General features: G+C 40.5%; 1 protein-coding gene and 1 long non-coding RNA gene across 4 annotated transcripts in view; one reads left to right on the plus strand and one right to left on the minus strand.

Moving 5' to 3' along the window:
- The window catches only part of asap1b (ArfGAP with SH3 domain, ankyrin repeat and PH domain 1b), a 61,584-nt gene that overhangs the window by 15,548 nt on the left and 23,815 nt on the right, over positions 1 to 22,221 (minus strand). For all 3 annotated transcript variants that reach the window (XM_040126778.1, XM_040126779.1, XM_040126777.1), the window contains exons 4-14: positions 19,549 to 19,623; positions 19,062 to 19,111; positions 18,687 to 18,816; positions 12,790 to 12,875; positions 10,726 to 10,801; positions 9,566 to 9,652; positions 8,468 to 8,568; positions 8,281 to 8,350; positions 5,139 to 5,226; positions 4,781 to 4,829; positions 1,653 to 1,819 (exon numbers count right to left, since the gene is read on the minus strand). In XM_040126778.1, the coding sequence (XP_039982712.1) occupies positions 1,653 to 1,819; positions 4,781 to 4,829; positions 5,139 to 5,226; positions 8,281 to 8,350; positions 8,468 to 8,568; positions 9,566 to 9,652; positions 10,726 to 10,801; positions 12,790 to 12,875; positions 18,687 to 18,816; positions 19,062 to 19,111; positions 19,549 to 19,623 (979 nt within the window). The remainder of the gene's footprint in view (positions 1 to 1,652; positions 1,820 to 4,780; positions 4,830 to 5,138; positions 5,227 to 8,280; positions 8,351 to 8,467; positions 8,569 to 9,565; positions 9,653 to 10,725; positions 10,802 to 12,789; positions 12,876 to 18,686; positions 18,817 to 19,061; positions 19,112 to 19,548; positions 19,624 to 22,221) is intronic.
- LOC120789777 lies at positions 4,283 to 19,896 on the plus strand. The gene is made up of 3 exons (XR_005707457.1): positions 4,283 to 4,391; positions 19,118 to 19,290; positions 19,428 to 19,896. It is a non-coding gene; the product is annotated as an uncharacterized LOC120789777 (long non-coding RNA).

The following is a 22,221-nucleotide window of genomic DNA, read 5'->3' on the forward strand; positions in this document are numbered from 1 at the left end:
TGTGTCGCTGATGAAAAACTGCAAACAACAAAACGGACTAAATAGACACCATTTCGATCTTAGTCAGATCTTTGTCAGGTCAAATATTTGATAAATTTGTGGTTGCACTTACATCTGATGTGCATCTACTGGTAAGGTCATGTAATCTTGTGACATGACTAAAGGATTTCAGCTGATGAGTCATGTGTATTTTTACACATGATCCTTGCTGTAAAATGAAGTGAATGCTTCAAAGACAGCTAAATTATTGATATTCATCTGCAAATCAACAGTAGACATTTCAGCTAACTAATAAACTGTCAAAGGCACAAACAGTGACCATAGTCAGGTCATACAGCAGGAAGCAGATGAAGTCCAATGCGTCAACTACAGTCAAGCAAACGGCACAAGCACGCTAAGATGTACCATCGCCCTCTGAACCGCCATGAGTGACCAGCATCCCTGATGCAATCTGGGAGATTTGCGCGCGCATTAAACGTACAGCTCGGCCGTGCCGGTTGTGAGCTCAGTGATGCTGCGAGACGGGGGATGTGGTTCCGTCTGAATCCGACGTGTGAACACCACGCAGAGGCCGGTTGAAAAGTCAGAGGCGGCCCAGAAACAATGAGTCATACACAGAAACACAGACAGCGAGCAGAACACATTTACACAACACAATGAAATGTGTGATGCCAGCCGGTGATATGTCACAAAATGCATGTCAAGCATGATGAGTGGATGCACAGTGACCACTATAGCTGCTTAATACTAAAGCTGCAAAGCTGTGTGTTATAGAAGAAGATCCCGGGAGAATATCAAATAACACGGACGCGTCCTCTTTCTACTCAGACCACAGGGAACAAATCAGCGACCTTTGAAAGTCATTATAATGACCTTTCAACCATAAGTTAATTTTATGTATTGAGGAAAGGGATGCATATCAGCACTGGGTGTCATCTCCTCAGCAAAAGATAAAAATCGATGGTGACTTGATATAGTAAAAAAGCTCAAACTCACATCTGGTAGTGTTACCACTGAAACCATGTATATGCAGCAATAAGAATACTGACATGACAAATTACCTCCCCTCCCTGCAGATTTCAGGGGTCGACGGAGCTTGTGTGACTTATGTAACAATGTGATGTAATGATGTTGTTTCTCAAAATGTTTAACCCCCCCGCCCCCCCCGAGCATAAAGTCGTCCTGTCGGTCCGAGCTGTCGTGTGTGTTTGTGTTGACAGAGGAGAATGTGTGTGTGTGTTAGGTGTCAGAGGGCCTGAATGTCTACGCCACTCCTGAGTGCTGAGTCTTTGCTTCCTAATGTGGGGGAGGACCAGGATCAGGTTGTGTCCTGAATGCTAAGAACACTAATGCATATACATACATACACTTGTTTGTTGAAGGCTGCAGGGGGATGTGCAGTGAAGCTTGCTCAGTTACTGTCTAACGCAAGGACACTGAGTTCAAGGTAGCTGTGAAACTGCAAAGAAATCAAGATTGTTGTGTGGATTTAAATAAAACATTTGCTCACAGTCGAATCTGAAAATGCTGAAGTGAAAGTGTTTGTCTTTTCCCATAACAAGGTGAGGGTTGACTAAGCATTAAACAGGAAGAGGATGTGTATACAGTATGTATGAAGCCTCTGTGGACACATAAACATCAGCAGTACCTACCTGTGGCTCCGCAGTCGCAGCAGACTTCGTTGCCTGGCATGCGCAGCACGTCTTCTATGATGGCTTTGGTAAGGTCCTCTAAACCGTCCTCTCCTCCGCTGCTCTGCTCGCCACGAAACGCCATGTTCAATGCCTCCTCCTTGCTGTTGGTCAGCACCGATATCCAGCTGCAAGATGGAACGCGTCATCAACTGTGTTATAAATAATAATGTTACTTATAATGCGGTTTTTTTTTAAACACTTTTCCAAAGAAAACCAAAACAACACAAAAACACCGCTAGATATAGGTATAGCGCGAAAGCTAAAATGACCAATTTTGGGCTGCTACTAACCTGATCTGAAAATTAATCATTCTCAATAAAAGTACAGAAAGTTGTGACAAATCGCCAGCGCAATTTCTTAAAGCTCTAGATGGCGTCCTAAAACTGCTTGTTTTGTCCAACCAACAGCCAAAAACCCCAAAATATTCAGTTGGGTTATGTGTTATAAAATGTTATAGAACAGAGAAAAACAGAAAGTCCACAAAATTGAGAAGCTGTAACTAGGGGATGTTTGGCATCTCGCTTGAAAAGTAATTTAAAAAACGATTAAGCTCAAGAAAATTAAAAATAAATCACTAAAAAGTTCATTACAGTTACACAAGAGTAAGGTGTCAATTTCCATAAACAAGACCAAAAATATTCTTCATTATACACAATTATTTTGTGTAGTTTATTGATTCACAATAAGCAATTGTATGTAGATACAAGAAACAGTAGAACTACTTTTTATTACTATTTACTTTTTATCTCTGTTCCCTGACATGGCTTTTTTAAAAATTAGTTGTATTAAAATGTGGTTGTTTTTAATTGTTGGGATTGATTAATCCTTGACAGTCTTTTGTGATTGCAGATTTTCTTCGAAAAGGTAGAACACACACAATGTGGTCATTAAGAATCATGCAGAAGGAAAACACAGTAGCTGCCGTTAAATCATTGCCTCCTGCAGTTCGCTACACAGCATAATCTGCTCCTACACACTAGCCACTGAACTGACCCGCACTCACACCTACACACACACACACACACACTCACTCACCCACACCCACACACACACACACACCCACACACCAACACACACACACACGCGCACACAGAGTGGGCTTTATGAGCCTGACGTCAGCGTTTCCTCTGTCATTGTCACTCAACACTGCTTGTAAAGGCAGAGGCCAGACAGGGAGTGGGCAGACAAACCGATGTGTTAGGTTGTCTATCTGCGTGAAAAAACAAGATATTTTAATCCACAGATGCGGAGGTGTACAGCTGCTGGGCCAAAGCAGTTTTGTGTTTACTTATCATATGCATTATAATATGCTGCCAATCGAATTGAGGGGGAGCATGATTGCCCAAAGCAGGAGCCCTATGGGATACTAAATATTTCATTGAAAATCCCATGAAGACGCTGCTGCTGCTGCTGCTGCTGCTGCTGCTGCTGCAGTTGGAGGTGCGTGACAGAACAGGCAGTGAGGAGCAGTGAGCTGGATCCCGGAGGACTAGATGTACATGGAGGAACAGAGTGTTCAAGCAGAACTGAACCAAGCAGCAACGACCACAGCAAGGATACAACAAAGTTTCCGTCATCAGAGGGAGAACATGCCAGCCCAGAACAAAAGTGTCAGAAATCAAAGTGTGTTTCAAGAGCGTTTTAGTCTAGACAGCTCAAGAAGATTCAGTGTGCCTGAGTTCAGTTTTGTTTTATTGATTCAGTGTGTTTACTTGTTATTTTCATAATTTTGAGGTGGAAAAAGATTATCCCAAAGATTATCCATCTATGAATGATCCTATCATTAGCATGGTCTTTAACTAACATCAGAGTTGAAACAGTTAATCAACTGACTGGAAAAATTAATCAAAAACTATTATGGTAACTACTATGATAATGGTTCATTACAATTGTTAAAATTAATTGGTTCACAGCTTCTTAACTGTGAGGATTTTCTTCTTTTCTGTGTTTTATATCATTGAAAACTGAATATGTTTGGTTCACTTGACAAAACAAGCCATTTGAAGACATCCTCATGGGCTTCCCGAAATTTTAACAGGCATTTTTTCACCATTTGCAGACATTTTATAGACCAAAAGATTAGTCAGTCAATTGAGAAAATAACCAGCAGATCAATTTATAGTGAAAATAATCATTAGTTGCAGCCCTAAATAACATTTAATTTAGAGGAACCTTTTCTCAATTATCAAACAGGTCAGATATTTCTCCTATGTTTGTTTTCAGTAAAAAAAATAGAAGCAGGTCGCCAGTATGAAATAATATTTATAAATAATACATTTTTCATCTACTGCACATATTTATTTTCTTGAAGTTTCCTACATCTAAGATTATTTAAACAACCTGAAAAATCTGCCAAAAACATGAAAATCATCCATTTCCACCAACTCAAGCATAGACACACAATAAAGGATCGGGCTGATCAGTTTTTAAAAAGACAACTCCAATCATTTAGCATTGCACTCGTATAACATAGTTGAGAAGTTAAAAAGAAAAAGGTATCACAATTGATGCAGCAGAACCAAAGATATCGTCATATTTATTCCATGCTATCAAAACATGGCACCTACATCACCCACAATGCAACTCAACTGCTGACAGTCTGGTCGGGGTTTCGGGTGTGTTATGCTAGTAGAAGCTAACGTAGCCTCGAGCCGCTGAACTCAAGCAGAGACGAGGAGCGGGCTACAGAGGTCTGGGGTAAGCGCACTTCTTCTGACCCCACGGCAGTTTTTAAAACAACATATTTGAAGGAAACAGCACGAGCCTCCTGCAGGTTGGCTCAATTTTAAACAAATCATTTCACACACTTGAGTCCACAAAAAAGTAAACACAGATTTTCGGCGCCTGGATTAGCTATTTTTGCTTACTGCATTGGGACCTCCTACTGAGAGCTAACCAGGCTCGCTGTTTGGTTAGCAAACCAACAAATTACCCATTCATCTGAAGCAGTCGCAAACATATATTGCTTATTTTTTCACAGGACATGATTGTGAAAAAATTGCAGATACCAGTATATAAACAGTGTTCCCTGTACTGTAAAACAAAATGATGTATTTTTCTGTGTACGGTTTCTCTGAAGTACTCACATAACAAACTCCTGTTCGTCTTCAGCTTGGAAATGATATGTTCGGTTATCTGTGGAAAACAGATACCATGATGTTAAATAAGAAAATGAGTTTGAATTTTAATTAGAAGCAACAGACAGCATACAGTAATATATTCAAATATATCACATATGATACCCATTGTACAAATTGTCTAAAAATATAAAATATAATTAATGCTATAATTAATATAAAAACAGGGTTACATAACCACAGAATATTTTTCCTTGATGTTTTTGTTTAATAAGCAGCAACTTTCAAGCATGCTAACATCTACATTACTTATCCATTCTAACACGTACAGTAGGGAAACGTAAAGGCATATGTGTGCGAAACTTACGAGAAATGAGATCAAAGCACTTCCTGTCCTCTGCGCTCGGTTTGACCTGGCAGGTGAGCAGGTTGAGTTTGACTGGCTGCCTGTTGGACTGCAAACACAAACACATTTAGCATTACAAAGGCAGCCCTTTAGGTTCGACATCCAATCCCAACAATGCACAATATTACACCCTAAGGTCTACATACGATTATTATGCAAAGATTGCAGTTATAGTACTTTTCTCAATGTCTCAACTGTTCATTATATAAAATTTTAGAAAACAGTGAAAATGCCCATCCCCAATTTCCCAGGGCACAGGGAGATATTAACAGTCCAACACCCAAAACAAAACAGAGAAAAGCAGAAAATACTCATGTTTGAGAAGTTGGAACCAGCATATGGGTGACATTTTTGAATGATAAAGAACTTACATTCATTGATTACCAAAATTGCAAAAAGTTTTTCAACACTACTGTTGTGATCCAAATATATACCTCTGAAATTTGAATATTCACATTATTAAAGCTAAAAAACCGTCACACAGTTGAACAAGAAGCTGAAAGCAAGGCTTCTCTTGTCCCCATTAAGAAACTGGACTGTGCTGGCTGGGCTGTGTACTGTAATAATGGGCCCAGTTGGCACATGTACACTGATTTTTATCTCCTGCCAGTGCCCAAGCAGAGGAGGGGCCGGGGCACGTGCAAATGAAAAGCTAACCGGCTATGATGAGCCTTGGAGCCCGGCTGGCGTGCTGGCTTCGCGCCATGTCAACGAGAGTCACCTAGAGTTCAGCTGCCACAAGGACTGAAGAAAAAAAAAACTCGGAGTGGTGGTAGACAGGGAGAAGTGATTTTAAGCTCTCATATAACTACCACTCAGTGGGCCACACTAGACAGAGGGGTTAAAGATTTAATCCCTTCAGTAGAACAAAGGGAAACCTTTTATATTATATGTGTGACAACCACTTTCCCTGTGCCTCTTCCAGCAGACTGAAATGATATCATGTTTGAGGCAGCAGCTGTGTGAAGGTTCAAATCATGCTCACACCCTAACACTATAAAAAAAACAAATGTGAACAATAAAACTGCACAGGCTGACGATAACTTTGGCCGCGATCGTTCGGCACTGCCAGACCTGATCCTCCCTGCTGTGTTTCAGCTGGAACAACTGTGTCCGTTGGTAAATAAGCCTGGTAAACTTCACCAGCTCAACCAGCAAGCTCACTCACTACCATTCCCCAGCAGTGAAAGTCACTGACATTGTCCTGGCCTCAAATTCAAATATTTACATGGATGTGAGATAAAATGTTAATTTAAAAAGGGACAATATGTGTTCAAAATGTTGTAAAACAGATAGAACCAGTGCCACAATTCAAAACACATAACTGGAAACTAGTATGAACAAATGCTAACATAACACATAGCACAGTGACAATGCAAACATGCTGATGTTTTGCAGGAATAATGTTTACCATGGTCACCGTCTCAGCTTAGCATGTTAGCATGCTAACATTTGCTAATTAGAACTAAAAACAAAGTAAGGTCAGGGCCAGAGTTGCGGACCAACATTGCTATCCTTAGAACAATGGCGTGTCTTAAAACTAAGTCTAAGTCAGTCTTGTCTGGAGCGACTACGAGTTTGTTCACGAGTTTGTTAAATCACGATCACTTGAAAAGCACACAAAATGCTGCTTTTTTTCCATCTGCAACTCTCTGAATTATGCATGTGAAGAGACCTTTGCAATGTAAAGAAGGACATAAAAAATAAGCAGGGCCTTTCACCGTGCAACGTCTTGTGGGTTTTAGTCTAAGTCTTAGTTATTTCTCAAGTGTCACTCACAGTGCAAACACTGAAGAAAAGATCCTGCATACCGTATGAGGCAGGCAAACCAGAACTTTTTATTTATTAAGCAGATGACATTTTCCTTCTCAAGTCTTAACACCTTTTACAGGTTATGTGATTGATAACAAGTAAAGGCTAGTAAATAAATCCCCAAGGGAGCGATGTATGTAACGTAAAATTTTCCTAAGTTGTCTCAATCTATTTGGTGTAAAGAAATCACATCAAATTGTAAAGAATTAATAATAATTGATGAATCATACATATATTGGATTTTTTTTTTTAGATATACCAAAGGCCTGGATTAGATTTTTCTAGATTCTGTTCAATTACATCTGTAGTCTATTTATTGTTGAGGTTTTTTTTATTAATATAAGCAACGCAGCCTATTGATGATTTGTTGCCTTTAGACCAAGTATCAAGTACCTAGGACAAATTCTCTGTTTGCTTTTTGATCCTTTTTTTTCTACAGTGATATGGACCAGGTCCTTTTATTTGGAATGATGATGACCCAGCCTTGTTGCGTTTGTAGGCTTGAGGAAGATCCATGTCAGTTTGAAACTCAAGTCTGTTTGATAAATTAAGATTTTTAGTTTACGAGCCTCAGACAATGTGGGATTTTCCTCTTAATTATTTTTTCTATGATGGCTTATTTCCAATGTGGCTTTCCCTCGAGATTTACACAAGACACCGGAGGGACATCTTTTAAATTCAGTTAAAAAATAACAGCATTTCAGATTAAACAATTTGATGGGTTACGGAGCATCTGAGCGCGATGAGACACCTGCCACTGCTCTGCCACAATTAGCAAAATTTACTGATTGTGTCGAGCCCCTAAGTCCAGTATCCCTCTTTGTCTTTGAATTAACTTAGACCTGAATTCAGTTTTAGATTCCTGCAGTCCACACAGGAAAGAAAACATCACACTGAACTGCATCTGTTGCTGCTGCACAAGTGGAGTGGTGACAACGCTGCAGACGTGCCAGCATATACAGTATGCTCGCACTCGCTCTGAGATGAGTCACCGAGGCGCAGCAGGCAGAGGGGGGAGGGGTGGTGTGCTTCAGTGGTTGTGGGGGGGCATTGTTGCCATGACAACCAATCTATGTCAATTCAACTCTTCAAGCCTCTCGACTGACAAAGCTCAACACAACCTTGACGCATGATCCTCTCCCCGATTCGTACAGTTACTCGTGGGGGTCAGGGAGTTCATGTGTGTGTGTGTGTGTGTGTGTGTGTGTGTGTGTGTGTGTGTGTGTGTGTGTGTGTGTGTGTGTGTGTGTGTGTGTGTGTGTGTGTGTGTGTACATTTATCTTGTACTCACTGTGGCATGAGAGATGGTGAGGATGCCTCCCTTCACTGAGCACTGCCTCCTCTGCCACACCTTCCTCAGCCTGTGAGAAGAGGGTACGCACATTAGCGAAGGGGCTGCCGTGTCTTCTTTAAATTTTAATGCAACATGAACGGTGCACTACAGCATTTTTAAAACAATGGCTGCGTTAGCAGCTTACCCATCACTCTTCTTCAGCAGGTAGCCTTTCTTCTCACAGCCAAACTCCTTGTTTCCCTGCAGCTGGTGCATGCTGTACCCACCCTGCTTACTCTGCGAGTCCTGTGCAAACCCACGCAACACACAGACACACACACACACACAAAAAAAACATCGTTAAACACGCACCATGTATGGAGAAGCTGCGTAAAGACATGCAACTCGGACACAAACACACAACTAACTGGTTCTCTGACATCAATTTGTACAGGGTCTCTTTTCAAAACCAAAGTAAGGATGCTAACAGAAGAATTAAAATCTACAAGGCATGCTATGCAACACCCCGGAAGGGCCAAACCACTCTACTGTCAATCATAAGAGACAGACGCCAGCATGCTCAACATGCAGCAGCACTTACTCTTCTAGACTTGATTCCAGACAAGCAGAAGGCACAAGGGGGGAGATAGAGGGGAGAGATGTGAAAGATCCATCTCAGGTGCAGGCGGTGGGTGTGAATGAGTGTGTGTTGCCTGCCCGTGTGCCAACTGAAATCAACCACAATCTCAAGTGTGTACTTTCTCAAAGTAGTTCCTACCGCGGATGCTATTAACAAGAGAAGCTACAGAATGTGTAAATAAAGCGTGAAAGACTCGATTTTTTTCATGCAGAACAGCGGACTGAGGGTGTGAAAGTATGAACCGAGGGAACGGTGAAAACCGACGTACAACCAAACCAGCCCGAGTAGATGAACAAAACCAGGGTTGGCTGTGTTTTAAATGTGTGTGTGTATACATGTCAAGTCTGGCAGTGAGTGGCTCTCCACTGAGCAGCCAGTGAGGCACAACACTGGTCACCAGCAAAGCCTACCACACACTGGCTACCAGCATGGTACAGCACTGGGCACTCGCTCTGTGCTGCAGGAGACAAGCTCCAGACCTGGTAGTGGCCAGAGTGAGGGGGGGTGCATGGCAAAACGTGAATACGAGGGATTCAATATGACTGGGATGGCTGACTGTGGCTTTGTTAAGTCCAATATATTTCTTTTTGGGCTGGTGCCGTTAGAATTTCCCCTGCTACAAGTTCAAATTTGGCCCGGTAAGTCTGGGTGTGACCTGCCTACCTCCTTCTGGTCCAGCTGGAGGGAGGACTTGATCAGATCTCGCAGGGCAGTCAGCTGCTTCTTCTCCTCATCCTGAGTTTGTTTGATCTGTAGAGAAAAAAAAAATGGTGATGGTAGAGATACACCAAGAGAATTGAGAGTTGTGTTTACAAGCAGCCCTTTATGGCACTAATAAAAACGCCTCACATAAATACCTAGTCTGAAATAAACTGATGTATTCCAAAACTAATTTCAACCACTTTACAAATACTCCTTATCATTACTCTCTTCACAAGCCATCCCCTCACACTAGTGTCCAGTTTCTGAGTTGTGTCACTTTCCCAGGTTTCTTTCCCAAGCGAGTGTGCACAACTGCAAAACTCTCACAGGTGCTGGATCAAAAAAAACAAAAACAAAAAAAAACTAAAGACAGAAGACATAAGATCCATACATTGCACTGATAGCTCGCAATAAATCTAATTTAACAGAGCGTCGGGCATTGTCAAACCTCTGTTTGATCAAAACACTGCTCCATTAAATTAGATTTACTGGGAGCAATCAGTGCACTGTGAGGGCCTTTTGTCTGACTTCTGCTTTCCCAGGCGTTACCATCTTCGGATAAGTGAGGTTTACTAGTTTCTAGGAAATTCTGAATCATGACAGTTGCTGCTAAAGAGCCAGTTTTTTGTAATATAATGACTACAGGAGCATTATATTCTGATAAAACTGCTGCTTCAATAGACAACACGGCAGTACTATAAATAAGAAATGGTGGCAAGCAGTCACTGTAGGTGCATCTATTCAACAGTTTGCTTGTGATGGAGTGCTTCATTTGCTATACTGAGCATGACAGAGCCCTTTTTTTCTGATAGCTTATTGTCATGTCTGTCCAAAAGTCCACTTACTAAGTTTTTCCAGAGCTTTCAACCACACTAGTAAGAGCAAACGTCACCTGCTGAAGTAACATGCAGGAAAAAAGTAAGTGATAATATTTTTTTTGTCAATTTTGTCATTTGTAGAGAAAAAAGTGGCTCGGCTAACTACAGCTTAAGTCTGTGCATGTACGCAAACAGAGACGTGCAAAACATTAACCCTGATTCTGCTGAGAAATTAAACCCAAAGCTACAGCTGGAGGATAGAGATGACCGTAGAGATGAAAAGGTGAAGGTGTGTGTATTTACATTGTAGAGATCAGCTGCCAGCTTCTCAATGTACTGCTTCAGCTTATCGGCTGTCTTCAAGCCATCTTGAAAGAAACTGGAGAACAGAGGTACATGTGAGTCTCACTGACATTAACATTCATTGAAAATAATATGAGACAGAGATCAGTCATTTATGGGAACTATTTCGCAAATGTCGGGTGTTGCAATACGTTCTTTTTGGCCACTATAAAGAGAGAAATTGGTGTAGTTTATGTTTAATGTATTGCCCAGCTTGCTCTGCCGCCTTTGCCTCTTGGCACAGAAATCGTAGCTGGCCGAGTCCACAGCAGATTTGCGGAGGTCCTTAGCACATCCTGAAATCCATTACCGAGCCGTCAGCGGTACACACCTCGATGCACGCTGCAGCCTCAAATCACTACTAATGACATCCCTCCCTCGCTCTCTCCACCCACTGCCCATCACTGTCTTGTTCTTGGAGCATACATCTCCCTTCCTCTTTACGTTACTGTCTCGGCCACATCTTTTCTTCTTGTTTTCTCTCCTCCCATCCAGCTCTTCATGTCAAGTATTGCAGAATGTCAGAACATATAGTTAAAAGTTTTTATAATGCAGGTATAAAAGATTTTTTTTAAATTTGTTGCGCTAGACAGTTAGAGATGTATTTAGAATAACTTATTTTGACTTTTAGTCATAACGTTTTACTCAAACTACGTTACAGAGATTTGGGAAATGCAGATTCTTCCAACTTGGCCCGAACAGTGTCATTTGGGGCGAGGAGTGGGAGCCTCCAAGAACTTCAATTTTGATTCAGCTTGAGTGCATGCGAGTCAAGTAATAACAAACGTGAGAAGACTGGTCATGTCTGCAAGTTTCAGGACTGCATTTACTACACATGTGCATAGGATCAAAACCTTTTGATCGTCAAAAAAGTAAATAAATCCTCCATGTTATCGATCACTTGTAGTGGCCTACAAAATGAAAGTCATGCACTAGTTTATCCTCAGACTCACCAGATCTTAGTTCACAAAAATGTTGACATTGTTGCTTGGTAATTTTATTCATGTGTTGACAGACACATGGACTGTTGTGTTTTTGGATCACGTTAAATGATCTTATACGTTTCTATTGTAATGTTGAAGTCAATAAGCTCATTAAGTAACTTTAGTCACTTTAGTAATGATGTTGGGGTCCTCAGGGAAAACGTATTGATTTACCTGATTGATAAATTAACCAATTTATTTTATTTCAGTTATTTTATCTGCTGAATTGCAAAAATTAAATAAAAAGGAGGTTCCAGTCAACTGGCTAATTGCTCTCCAATTGCTATGCAGTTCACTTCAACAGATCTATGGATGCGGAGGTTCACACGTCTTTCCCCGATCAATATCTTTCTTGATGGAGTCTGTCTTTCCCAAATTTCTATAATGGAGTTGGTGAGTAAAGTGTTATCATAACCACCAGCAGAAAATAACAGAGAGTAATAATAGAGAATAACACATATGTTGACAAATACCAAAATCTGCTTTGAATTACCGTACTTTATTTTGTGAATAAAATGATTAGGAACGCAGACATTAACACAAACTTTTAAAGAGTTTCTTTCTTTTCTAGGCTGTAGGCTCTCACACACTTCCCTTAGCTCTCCATCCAGTGCCTTCGTGGTTCTAATCCATCACCAGGGCAGCTTTTCTATCCATCAAGGCCCAGGTTGGACAGGTTAACGGGGAAGTATATTGTTTTGTCCCAGTGTTATGACAGGACCTAGCAACTCTGAGAGAAAATTGTGTGTTGCGGTTCTGGCACGGCGCGCGCCCACTTATTTACCCACCAAATCCCATGGCTGTCAGAACATATCTGTATGATGGCCGGTGCATTTTTATGAAAGCTATATATACAAAACTGTGCACCCCCAAGATATGTGAATCATATAGGAGAGAGAAAATTGACACCGAGAGCCGGAAAGAAGGAGAAAGACACAACCTTTTTCTTTGCCATGTTTTGAAATACATTTCTTAGTGGGTGTGATGCACAGGACAGGGGAGCTTCACACATTTAGGTCAGGGGGACTGAGGTGGTACTTACTTGCACTGTGCGTGGTAATACTTAATCAGGTTCTGGAGGAGGTCCACTCCTTTCTTGGTCTTGATCTCGTTTACTTTGATCAGGTACTGCAAAGCAAAGAGAGGTGCAGAGTTCAGCCAGGAGTTGAAATTCAGGGCATGTAAAGATTTTTTTGGTTTAATGGGGTAGAATGTGGCGGCACTGTTACACGGAGAGAAAAGACTTCTGCTTATACACTTCGAGTATAAACACTTTGCATTATGATAATCGCATCTGTGTGCACATATGCCTTATGAAGCCTTTGATGTACGAGCCAAGACTGCCGTGACACTGTGGGAGTGGGGAATAGACTGGTAAACACGGAACAAAATACCATGTAGTACAAGAGAATATCATCCTCCTGCCTTGATCTAAATAAAGTTTTAATATTGTGAGGAAAAATATTTTACATTGGCATTATGAAAAAGAGAGAGGAGCCTCCAGAGGAAGTGCTTTGTAGGCTGTATGCTCAGTCAGGGTGTCTGAGGGAGTCAAAACAAATTGTCTTCAGACAGCTCTCCCGCCAAACAAACAAATAAAAGTTCATCTTAATCTTAGCTAATCCCAAAGTGTGCCAATCCACAGAGATTTACAAAGAGTCACAGCTAAATACCACTTTAAGATCCACCGTAAAATTTTAGTCTTTGTGAATCTTCAGGCGCAAAATAACAGTTTCAATTTGCTCCTTATATCGTGTGCAGATGCATGTGTGTTAGCATACGCATGACTGCGTGTGTGTGTGCATCTATGTGTGTATGCATGCATGTGTTGTCCCTTTGTCTGCTTGACAGTGCTCGTTGGATGGGAGATTATCCACATTTTGTCTGAGCCTTGTGCGGGTTCAGTGTTTTGGAGAGCGCTGCCGCATGTGCGTGTTTGAACTCTTTTGTGTGAATGAGCAGCAACGCTCAAACTGCTGCCGTGTCGGGGCAGAATATAATGCAGCCTGCTGAGCCCTGCCTTTCCACACTCCTTCACTGAGAGCGCAGGGATGAAAAGGGGTGAGAGAGTGAGAGCATCCTGTAATCTGGTGATTGAGTAACATGGAGAGAGAGAGAGAGTGCGAGCCTGCGAGCGAGAGAGCGCACACAACAGAGAGAAATGAGGTTAAGTGGGATGAACAGATTGTACCAGTGACTGCAGCAACCGCCCCACACACAACAACAGCGGCACTGGTATTTCCAGCTGGGATGACTGTTGATTTAGGAGATCTCTGATGTTTTTGATTATTTGGTCTACTCTATTTGGTAGAGCACTTTCTAGACTTACAACCTGCTTCAAAAATATAAATGAATCACAAAAACATGTCCATTACATAAAAAAAAGTAAGTCAGATTAAATAAATCATAGTATATGTAATTTCATACTGCAATATCAATACTGTTTATCTTGGAAGGCTGCAACTAATATTTATTTCCATTACTTTCTTGAATAATTAAATAATTGTTTGGTGTATGAAAGCTTTAAAAATACTGAAAAATGCCTACAACAATTTTTCAGAGCCCGAAATACCAATTTTGCATTACATGTGAGTAGCTGTAACAGATAATCTTTAACATTTCTGATTGAAAAGTCACTCAATTAATTAATTAATCATCAAAATCCCTGTTGATTAATTCTCTGTTGATGACTAATTGATTAATCAACTCATTCATCAGCTCTTATGTACAGTGTTATTGTAAATCTTCTGGAAAATCAATTGAGAGCTTCTGGATAAAATAACCAGACCGGAATGTCTGTATGAAGCAAATCCAGGAGAGCAAACACCTGACAAATGCGGGTACTTGATGAAAAAATTATATAACAACACTATTAAGAGTCATGCTACCAGCACTTTAAGACTGTTCTTTGGTGGTTTGACCTACATGCTAATGCTAGCATGCTAAAATCCCCAAATAGGGCTAGACCCAAAGTACCGCTGACGCTGATGGGAATAGCATTAGTTTTGCAGGTATTGGAAAAAACTGAAATTTTTACCTGATAATGGAGCTAGAAGAAAACTCAAGAGATCACTAAATTCAGTAGGATTCATCCTCTGGAAACCATAAATGTACAAATTTTCATCTGAATCTGCCTATAGCGTAGTTGTTAAGACATTTCAGTCTGGAAGAAAGTGATGGACCAACCAACACTGCCATTGCTAGAGACATGTGTAAGCATGGCTAAAATATTTCCACTTCCATTAAGCCGACCTTCTCATTGGTGGTTACACAGCCTAATACAACCAGAGATATAAAAGGGTACCTACCATGGAAAACTGATTTGTCTTGTCTCAAAATGTAAATCTTTGTATGACTCTATATATACGTCAGTAGCTGGTGAGATTTTGGCTTTCAAAACTCATTATTTCTGTCCTGAACTGTACTCTACACTGAACTGCACTTGGCCTGAAACTAACACATCATACTGTACACTATATGTATAGAAACAAGTCAATTGTGTTCTCATAATAAAGCCCATTTAATGCTTTTTTGGGCAAATTCTTCAAACCACATAGTCCTTTTAGGCCTTCTGTTTCAAGTTCTTACCCGGAAACAGCCCCTGTTCAGAGGATTCACACAGTACTATGAGGACACACCAAGTCAGTATTATGTTGTAAGTCAAAGCATGAACATGCAAAGGTCTGCAGATGATCAGATATTTTAAATCAAATCTGGATTTGAGGCAACCAAAAAAGAGGAAGCCAGTGCTAATGTAATGTGGGCGCTACAACTCGTTCTTGGCATCCTGCATCAATTGGAAGTGGGTTGCAAAATTGGATAATACAGTGATTGACGAGTAGGTCTTCTGAAATCATAAAAAAGGGCCAAGTTTAAACTTGAAAAAACAGCAACAGTCAATATTATTTATCTGAAAAATGTATCATATTAAAAATGTGAAAACAATATGACATTGTGAATTGGGTCGCTTATAGTGATGAATTAACACCTGATTCTTCAGCTGACCTTGGCTTTACAGAGCTTTATAGTGAGTTTCAGCTCAATGTTTACACAACCTTTCTGTTTCGGTTCACTATCACCGCTCTCTTAGCGTCCTTTTTGACAGGAGCAGGCAGCTGTTTTCCGCAAAAAAAAAACAAAAACCTAAAAACCCACGGTGCTCTGCACACAACAGCAGAGAGACACAGTTAGCGACTAGCTGGTGAACATAATGGAGCATTTATCAGCTTAAGAGCTGGATTTCTGCCTTAGGAGTTGGTAGAGACCAAATACAGATCTAAAAGAGAGTCAATATTGGCCTTACATTCGCCAGGTGGCCAAAAACACAATTCCAAATGAAAACTAATGTTCCTCCATAACTGCTACATGTCTGAATAAGCAACTTTTTGTTAACAAATATGTCATATATAAACCTAAAAGTTGATATATTATGTCAGTGTTGTGCTTGCAACTTCTTTCCGCAGGTTTAACTTTATTGCTAAAAAAAAAAAAAAAAAAAAAGGGAAAATGACTTGTTAAATTATTTGGTATAAGAAATGTTTCCAAAAAAAAAAAAAAAAAAAAAAAGAGACTGATCTAGCTTTTCATGATACTAGACAAAATGCATAGTTCAAAATGTCAGTTTGAAAATTGTGCTAGCTGCTCCAAACACACTACTAAAGTGGTTTAACCTTAGCAACCAAACGACTTTGGGTTGGATCACATTAATACTCTGACAAATTTTGTTAACTTTGGTGAATTTGCTTTTTACACGTACTAGTGACGTGGCTCTAATGGCAATGTTAGCATGCTAACATGCTAAACTAAGATAGCAATATATCTTCTAACATCAGCATGTTAGTATTGTCAATATCAGCATGTTAGCATACTAACCTTAGCATTTAGCCTCACAGAGATGGTAACATGGCTTTAGTCTTGTCTACATCTCTCGTATCCTTATCTGTTCAATTTCTTTCATGTTTTCGCTTGGTTGAAAACAATATTTACAATACAACACAGAACCTGACCTGTAACACGGTAAGATTTTTGAACAGAGGTGGGAAATGTGGGCAAGGAAATAACTCTAAGTCACACTGAGAAGAGGGCAGATCAGCATGGCATGGCACAAAAAGAACGCAGTTAGTTTTGCAGCAAATAATTCACACAACCACTAGAAAAGCAATTGGTCCATTATGTAATTTGAGTAAAAATCTTAACAGGATAAAACAGTGAACCAGGCGTAGGTGTCACCACCCACCGCTAGAGAGGTTTTTGGCAAAGCAGAGTGAGCTCTAACAGTTTGTTCTGATTCTCTTTGGGCACGCGGAGAGCTCCCATTTGGTTTACACTTAAATCTAGCTGTCACTTTGCTAAGTAGAAAAGAAGAAACAGTGTCGCAACATTCTCAGAGGCAGACAAGTTTACACAATGAAGCGTCTGAAACAGCTTGAGCAATTAGCTGCGCAAATATCTGATACTCATATCACGTGTCATGAGATTTTTTTTTGTTGTGTTTTCTAAATCTTATCCACTGACATACAATCATTGTAACAACCAGTTTTGGTCCAGTGTTTAGGATGGCAGCCAGAGACTGGTGAAATACATACCATCCTCATGAATTAATTTAGGTACAGCTGTATTTTTTGGGGAAACTAATCTCTGCACAAGTGACACAGCTAGCCTTTAAATTATTCACATCATCTGAGAGAGAGAAAACAACTCAAGCTTAAAATTTAGTTTAATATAATTGGCAAAGGACATTTTATATACTATAGGATTTTATTAATAAGTTGGCGTTCAGACCAAAATTAGCACTTGGTTAGTAGGGTTTGTTGCCACATGTACCAATAAGAAGATGAACAAAGGATCCATGAGTTTCAAAGTTTATCACAGGCCAGAACACTGAACAGCGGTTTATAATATTTTGAGAAAGGATTTAACAGTTCTGCAAAAAGTTACCATGGCGAAAACATTTTTTTTTCCTCCACTTCAAGGGTCACGAGTTAACAATTAAGGCTTGCTTGCATGTGTTTGACTAGCTGCTGGAGTGTGTTGTCGGATGACGACACGTTATGATGTAGGAAAAATTGAGCCAGACTGCTGAGCTTTTTTGCCGGATATCCCTGTTTGTTTTTTTTGGCCAGCGCAACTAAATAAATGGGGGGGGTGCAATTTTAGATACAATGCTGGTCGGAACTTGACCTAACACCACATAAATGTGAAGGTATTAATTATAATCCAGAGTGATTCATAAAGACACAGCAGCTTCAACAATTCATGAAAGGATCACTGGATAGGGCACAAAGCTGTGTTACAAGACAGGGCTAACTGCTAGGCTGCTTTGCTGCCTGATTACTGCTTAGAGGCCATATAAATAGTCCTATTGGCTCCATTCACACCTGCTATTAAACACTGATAATGACATCTGATGCATGGGCCTTCATCGTTGGTATTAATAAACGTTCTTGTTATCTCGTTTCTGCTTGCATTGTATATCTTAACATGCAAATAAGGTAGGCGGGGCCGTGACCTGACAACAAACATGGGCCATCCCAGGTCAAGGGAAACAAGGCCATGGATGGACGTTATTCATTTTTGAATCACTTTTTGCTCAGGAAGATGTGCTAGCTAATGATACTACGTGTAGCGTTTGCTGGGCTTGCTAAAGATAACAGAAGGAGGTGGAATTAGGCAACCTTTCAACTTGCTGGGTGGACATTTCTGTTAAGAATGAGGTCAGACTGTACAGATTGAATTTAAATCTAAAATTCAATCACAATGCCAGACAGACCACCTCCAGCTCACTTCACTTCAATGGCCATGCAACCAGCGTTGGTAGGATCTGTTATAATGTCATTGTATGTGGTCAGGCCATTTGTCATATCCAGATAGGATTTCCAGATACAGATGGCATGTTAATGCCAGTTTTAAATGAGGTAACAGACTTGTTTTACTACCTACCTCACACATCTGGAGCTGAAAAAGACGCCGCTCCTTCTCCATCTCCTCAGCAATTTCAGCCCCGGTAATCTCAGTGCGGATCATCCCGTGCTGTTTGGCGTGCTCTCGTTTCTCCTTCTCTATCTTTGTGCTGATACACAGGAGAGAACAAATCACTAAACTGATGCACTTTTCTTTTTCACATTTTTATTTTGTGTTTAGGTTTGTGTTTTACAATGTGCTCTGTGCGCAGTAACTTGTACAACACTCCTGGAGGATCCAAACAAAATTGAGGCACACTACTAACTGTGTTTGATCCATTATTCAATACACTATAATGAGCGAGATGATGCAAATATGCAGTATTACAACAGCACAATTTAATTATCCACTTACAACTTGGCCTCGTAGTCTTTCCATGCTTTGTCAAAGGGCTTCTTTATGTCCTACAGAAACACAGGAGGACAAGCATCAGCAAACTACAAGGAGGTCACCGTGGGGACGGAGTTATTTGTAGAGTTGGATCTTTACCAGAGACACAGCAAAGCGCCTCACTGCGCTCATAATTTATGCCCCGGATGCCCAGCCAGTCACCAAGCCCCTGCTTGTACCCTGAACATCAAAGGTTCATGACCTAGTTACTTGCCACTCACCTCAAGCACAACACAGAGGCAGTGTTTATTTCTGCAAGATTTACAGTGTGATCTTTAAAACAAAGAGCTGTACTCCTAACTCCTGCACCCATCTTACTCACATTCACAGAAACTCAGAGATGAATGTGCTGACAAGGCATCTATTTCCCCTGCCCCACTGCTGAAACGTGTCATGAATCCCCCGGAAGAGTCGAGTGGCCAGATGAGAAACTGTTTTACAGGAATCTTACCCCTTTTACGCCTTTCAAATCGCCCTTCAGCAGCGAGTCTAGGGTGAAGATCACATTGTGGCTGAGACTCTGGAGCTGAAAGAGAACACAGAAGAGGAGGAGGAACACAGGGAGTTATAATGTGGCTCTCGTAACAAGCAAACTTAGGTAACATACAATATCCTGACAGTGTGAGAGGCAAGTATTTGAGGGATAAGTTTGTTATTGTCAAAAAAAAACCATGACGGTACAAAGACCTGTGTTGCTGAAGCTTGATGTACCTCATTCATCTATGCCATAGAGCTTGATTGTTGTCGAAAAAATACACCAATGAGTCAAACCATTGTACTGGTTGACATGTTCCTTCATTACTACGAACACGGGCACTGTAGTATATTAAATCCTATTGCGGAAAATACTTGCTAGAGCACTAAATGTGTATTAATCCACAGTTGAAAATAATCCCCAATAAACGCACTACTTACTCCTGTTTAAAGTAACGTTTGCCAGAAACTACAATGCTGGGCTGTTTTATTAAATTAAACTATCTATTTGTGACCCCTTTTTAAAGCAGCATTAGCTGATTTTTTTGGCCACTCAGGGCCAGGGGAACAAGCTGTAAACACAAAATTGACATATTATCACATTATTAAGTTTTTATAGCACACGTGTTAGCAAACAGTTGCCCATTTACACATCCAGCAGACACAAAGCAACACTAACATTATTGGAAGTCTTATTTCTGGCCACTTGATGAATGTATATCCAGTATTCGTTCTCCTTCTTAGCTCTGTTTTTAGTTTCCACCCATTCCTCAGGAGAATACGTGGCTCTTTAGCAGAGTAGTTTGCTATATTACCACTATATTCACTAGCTAGTTGCTAATTTTGTCTGCAGTTTGGTGCTGGACAGATAGTGTACAGTGGGTTTATCACAGCATTTTCAATAAAAAAAGGTGCCTATGGCTGCTGAAAACAACACTGACGAGAGCGGTGAGAATGAAAAAAAAAAAAAAAAGTCAAATAGCGGGGCTGCAAAACCAAAACAATAAGCTGAACGACACGAAAAAGCTCCATATAGGTGAGTGAAACTGCAATAGGTTGATAATTCTCTGTGGGTTTGTCACTACAGGCCACTCTTTCCACATTACATGTAGTCATTTGATCGATTGTTAATATGAAAATATTGAACAGTGTAGCTTTACAGATTAACATCTTCAGTGGGGATGAGGGGGCTTGGGGCTGAATTGCACAGACAATAAAGGCAAGTTGCTGAGAGAGGTACTAGCACATTGTTGGTTTTGATCTTTTGATGGGATTTGTTGACAATGAGAATAATCCAGAATAACACCAGCCTCATCTTTTAACCTACAGAGCATTATATTAACACATTCTTCCTGCCGCTGACTGAAGAAACCAGCAAACATAATAGCAAAAGTCCTGCCAAAATCAGCACAGGTGCAAGTTAGTCTATTGAAGAATTAGCAAAAGCTTGACGTTGCCAACAGCTCTGGTTGCAACAGCTATAATCAGCAGCTCTAACCATTAGGATCAGCAAGGTCATTTACAACAGTACTAAGCATTTAAGTCCCTGTTGTTGTTATCCAAGTCCACACAGACACACAGCAGCAGTCAAGGAAGTAAAGAACGCTTAATGGGTGCTAATGTGCTTCTTAAGTGCCGGTCTTGCATATGGCCAATGTCAGAATCAATCTTCCAATGGCTGACTACTAGTGTGCTCTAACAGCCCATCTTGAAAACTGTCACCATTTCTCTCTCTTTTTCGTACTATATGATTCTCAGAAAATTAAAAAAAAAAAAAAATTGAGAAAGGTGCAGAAAAGCTGGCAACAACCTGCCCAAAATTGTTAATAAAATCCTTACATTTAAGTCGATAACACATGTAGGACATCTAGGACAAGCACTTTTCATCAATACTCATTTTGTAGTGCAGGCACATACCAGCAGCCCTCAGGGCAAAGTTATTGAAGACTAAAAACTCACTCGATAAAATACTCAAAATGGAAGAGATAGTAGTCAAGAGAGAGAAAAAAAAGAAAAGATGAAGAGTGGAATGAATAGACATAATTTAACTTTCACGCAATATACAGGTAGCACTGACAGATGGGTGATTTAAGAAGGTTTCCAAATAGACACACACACACACACGCACACGCACACGCGCACACGCACACGCACACGCACACACACACAGACACATACACACTCACACACACACATACAGACACAGACACATACACACACACACACAGACACACACACAGTTGTTCCTGGTGATGCCAAGTGTATTTATGGAGTCTAATCTCACTGTGAGCCACACAGGAAGAGAGGGTGAGAACGGAGACTGGCTCTTCTTCCAACAACAATCACTCACAGAGGATTCAAACAGGATACAATATTCAAAAGAAACATCAGGGGAAATCCACGGCTGGCAGATAAGAGCCTCGACTGGAAAAAGAAATACAAGGCTCGGAGGTAGAATTAGCCACAGCCATCTATACTGTCCAGCTGCGATGACAGTTTTGACTATGTAGGTTGATTTTTATACAGTTTTTGTACATGTGTAGAGACTGATGAACACTTATTCAGATGGAGCCTGTGGGCAAACAGTTACAATTCCAGTATTACAATTTCTCGCCTTCTCCTTTTCCAGCCTAACCTTTACCCTTAACCT

The sequence above is a fragment of the Xiphias gladius genome, chromosome 5 (genome assembly GCF_016859285.1).
Source record: "Xiphias gladius isolate SHS-SW01 ecotype Sanya breed wild chromosome 5, ASM1685928v1, whole genome shotgun sequence".
NCBI lineage: Eukaryota > Metazoa > Chordata > Actinopteri > Istiophoriformes > Xiphiidae > Xiphias > Xiphias gladius.